The 4,163-nt window shown below is 44.8% G+C and overlaps 1 protein-coding gene across 3 annotated transcripts; it reads right to left on the bottom strand.

Annotated features, from left to right (window-relative positions):
* Nucleotides 1–1,052: 1,052 nt before the first annotated feature.
* LOC122836928 lies at nt 1,053–3,943 on the bottom strand. 3 transcript variants are annotated; one of them, XM_044126910.1, is made up of 3 exons: nt 3,797–3,943; nt 3,539–3,597; nt 1,053–3,388 (listed from the first exon to the last, which is right to left on the bottom strand). In XM_044126910.1, exon 3 carries the CDS (start codon nt 3,059–3,061, stop codon nt 1,712–1,714), a length of 1,350 nt encoding a protein of 449 aa, XP_043982845.1. In that variant the 5' UTR covers nt 3,062–3,388; nt 3,539–3,597; nt 3,797–3,943; the 3' UTR covers nt 1,053–1,711. The 3 variants fall into 3 exon arrangements, with proteins under 3 accessions (XP_043982845.1, XP_043982844.1, XP_043982847.1); XM_044126909.1 differs by having other exon boundaries at nt 1,053–3,597; XM_044126912.1 differs by lacking the exon at nt 3,539–3,597 and having other exon boundaries at nt 3,797–3,812.
* Nucleotides 3,944–4,163: the final 220 nt, after the last annotated feature.

Raw genomic sequence — 4,163 nt, 5'->3', positions numbered from 1 at the left:
GCGGCTTCTTCTGTGGGGGCAAAAACCAGGACATCGTCAAGATAACACAGCACACTGAGGAAGTTCTGATCTCCAAAAATGCCCAACATCATCCTCATAAAGGTCGCCGGACTGTTACACAGTCCCTGTGGCATACGATTGTATTCATATAACCCAAATGGTGATGTGAATGCTGTGTACTTGCGGTCCTGTTCATGCACCTCCACATTATAGTAGCCTGAAGTCAAGTCCATTGTAGAGAAAAATCCATTTCCTCCTAAAGCAGCCAGGGCATCTGCTGGATGCGGAAGAGGATGGGCATCTTTGACAGTTCTAGCGTTAAGCCAGCGAAAGTCATTACATATTCTTAAATCACCAGACTTCTTTAAACTAAGACCAAAGGTGATGCAAATTCACTGCAAGACTTACGAATTATTTCCCGTTCCTCCATTTCATTCAGAGCTTGTCTTAATTTGTCATATTGAGTTGGTGGCACACGTCGGCAAGGCAATCGGAATGGCTTGTCATCTACCACTCGAATCCTATGAAGATAGCCTGTAGCTTTGCCGCAATCTAGTTTGTCTCTCGAGAAAATTGACTCAAACTCAGCTATGAGGTCAATTAGTTTCTCTTTGCTAGCTTGTGAAACTTCACATGAGTTGATATCAATGTCAGACAGCCCCAGATTTTGCAGTACTGCATGCAAAGAGCTGTTGTCACCCATTGCTTTCTCTGAAGATGGATGATCAGGCAAGGTAGAGACATCAGTGACTAGACTCTGTTCATCATTGCACTGTACTGAGTCAGTAGTTGGCAGTTGTATATTCTGTTGTAAGCAGGAGCCAGTGAGAGTGAAGCTCTCCACTGCTGCACAGGTAAACACATCAGCCAACTTCATGTTTCGTTTAAAAGGATTGGCTTGTCAAAGGGGTTTAACACCTTTACTGGGAGCCACCCATCACCATTAAGATGTGCCACAGTTCTTCCTGACCTTGGCTTTGACCTTGCTGCTGTGGGTTCGATCACTACAGTACTGCCAACGTCCTCATTATCTCCTAGCTGTAGCCGCCCCAGACCAGGTGCTCTGTCAAAGGTTCCAAGGTTATGGCTTTCTTTAGCTTAACAGTTCCAATCTTATCACCGGCACTCTCTGGAACCACCACTTCTGACATTAAACTTAGCACATTGTGATCAGACACATCTTCTGCACTTAAGGTCTTGCTGCATTTCTCCCCCAAATTTTCTTTTGTCTTCAGGTGATTGACCAAATGCCGCATAAGGTTGCTGCCTATGATAAGGTCCTCACTTTGTCCTGCAACCACCAACATAGGAACAACAACTTTGCAGTCATACATTTCCACTGTAATGTCACACACACCTGATGGGATTGTCTTTGAACCACCACAACCAATCAGTACAACATCAGTGGGTTGCAAGGTGGGGGACTGCAACACTGCATGATCTAAGAGGTGGGGCATCAGATTGGTACTGAGGGTGCAGGCCATGGAGCCACTATCAAGCATTGCTTTAACAGATACTTTGCCACCAAGGGTCACATTTTCATAGAACAGTTTGTCGTGTTGTTTCAGTCTTTGGGTGTTCTGAAGTACTGGTCGATGACCAAGCTGTCGTTCTTCACAGACAGTTTGGTATACAGACTCCAAATCATCAAAATCAGTCTCTTGGGGCACAATTTCAGGCCTAACACTTGCCCCTTCCACATGTAGGCCAACTAGTTTCCCAGCTGATGTGCAGCTGATTCAGGCCCTCTTGTTTTGTTAGGCACGGCCCTGGGGCACCGAGCCCGTGTGTGATCAGCGGCATAGCAGATGAAGCACAGCTGATTGGCTCTACAGTGATAATAGGTAGAGTGTGCTGTGTCACCACAAATTACACAGGGCATGACTTTGTGTGTTTGGTTTCGATGAGCTCTGACATCTTCTTTAGCAGGTGGCTTTGCTTGTCGAGGCTGACCCTCCAGGACTTTCTCCAACAGAGCTATCACATGATCAAGGCGATCAGCAGGCGCCGGTGCATTAAGTCCAGTAGATGATACTGAGGTAGAGGTCGGCGATGGTGTGGCACACGTACTGCTGCATGTCACCTGTTGCACATGAGGACTCACCTCCTGTCGCTGAAAACTTAAAGCACTGGGTGCACTCAGCTGAGGGCCACATTTCTGATCTTTACTATGCTCCAGCAACTTCTCATGTACATCAGCAGGTGTCCACTGCTGCAACGGCTTGCATTTGAAAATAAGCGACAGTTCTGAGTCTGGGCAGTGACGAATGAACATTGCAGTCAGTTCTTTTGTCAGATATGCAAAGGACTTATTCTGTCTTTTGAGACAGTCCTCTGTGAGTTCCATGGCTCTGTTCAGCCGGAGCCAGTAATCAAAAGGTGTCTCACCTAAGGTAGGTAATGTTGCATAAAAATCAGCCAAAGGCATGCTCGAACAGGCAGTGTCACTAAAGTGCTGTTTTAAGATCTCGAAAATAGGTTTTGGGCCTTCCTTAAGAGATAAGGATGGCTTACTACGTATGCCCACCCTGACTATCTCTCTTGCCCTCCCTGCCAGTTTACTAAGCACTTCATCAGCTTGTTCAGCTGTCTGTACCCCTTTTTTCTTCAAATAGGTCATTAACATTTCCTCCCATTCCTGAACACTGCATGTGTCACAACCATCCCCTCTAAAACACACAGGTTCTTTAACATCAGATTTCACAATCACATTTAAAAGTGAAGGTTCTGAGAGCACATTACTGGCAGACCCAAGACTGTTTCCCAGTCCACAGCCCAAGCGAGACTCAATGCAAGAGGCAATGCTTTCTCCAATAGAAACCCCAATTTGCGTTGCTATCTCTGCATAAAGGCTCTCCTTTGTAGATTTGGTGTCCGATTTAGAATGATGGGACTCATCACAGTCACCATCAACAGGTTTGTCATTTAACTCAGCAAAGACGGGCCTAGGTGTGGATGAGACTGGGGCTGCCAGCAAACCTGCTCTACCCCTGCCAAATGACTGTAGTGGGGTAAAACTAACATTCCCCCTCCCTCTGCCAAAACCAGGAAAGTCTGTCATGATTCAGATCTGCTTCGTTCTTTTTTTTTCTTCTAAACAGATGTACAGAATCCCACCTCAGTGTTCCAATAGAAAACAGCAAATGGCGGGAATGAGGGAAATCCCACGGGGTTTCCCCACAGTCCACGTGGTGACTCCAACCACTGTCCAGGAAATAGACAGCACCAATGCAGATACAGGATCGCAGAAGCTCGGGTCACGGCACCAATGTAACCGGGTTCTGCTTCACTCCACTGTACCAGGCCGGCCCAAGTAACCCCTCGACTCTGCGTTGTGTAGATTTTTAATGAAGACGAGGAGTTTCTGGGTGAACAGTCAGTTTATTTCCTGAACAAGAACATATCAGGGGTTCGAATCAGTGCAACGGGTCAGCTTCACTCAGCACACTCTCGTGTAGCTTTCACAGACTGGCCGTAATTACAGTAAAACATTTGTATTTTCAATATACAATGGAGAATACAATAATAAATGATGTACCTGAACAAGAACATATCAGGGGTTCGAATCAGTGCAACGGGTCAGCTTCACTCAGCACACTACAATAGAGCATTATGTTAGCTTTTAACTTAGCACAAGAAGTCTTTTATAATTTTGACAAAACTAAAAGTACAAAAATTAGTGCCAGACACACATATAGTAAATAGTTATTATACACTATTAGTCTAAGTTAATAAAAATGATGTTTTATTATGTTGCTAACACTTTTTCTACTGTGTGCTGAAAAATCCAACTCACCTCTCGTGTAGCTTTCACAGACTGGCACTGATTACAGTGGCCAGCAAAATATAACCAGCCACACAGAGAGAGAGGGCGCTATTTCCCCATTGCACTAATAAATATAAAACAAGTGGAATTATACAACTTAAACCTAAACACTGTTACACTTGCACCTTTCCTCGTCGTAGAAAACATCCCTTAGTTACCTGACAAGTTCAAATCTGGATAGACCACCAGGGAATGTTGTCCTACTTCCTCTTCTTTATTCTGCTCATAAAGTTGAGCATCTCTAAGACAGAAAACCTGAAGAAATAGATCAACAGTAAACTCAAAGAAAGCTCAGGCTGCCACAGTGTCTCAACAAAACCATGTTGTGTTAAGCAGA

Source organism: Gambusia affinis, linkage group LG09, assembly GCF_019740435.1.
Source record: "Gambusia affinis linkage group LG09, SWU_Gaff_1.0, whole genome shotgun sequence".
NCBI classification, from domain to species: Eukaryota; Metazoa; Chordata; class Actinopteri; order Cyprinodontiformes; family Poeciliidae; genus Gambusia; species Gambusia affinis.
The sequence above is the reverse complement of the archived record's forward strand: the minus strand, read 5'-3'. Positions and strand labels throughout refer to the sequence as shown.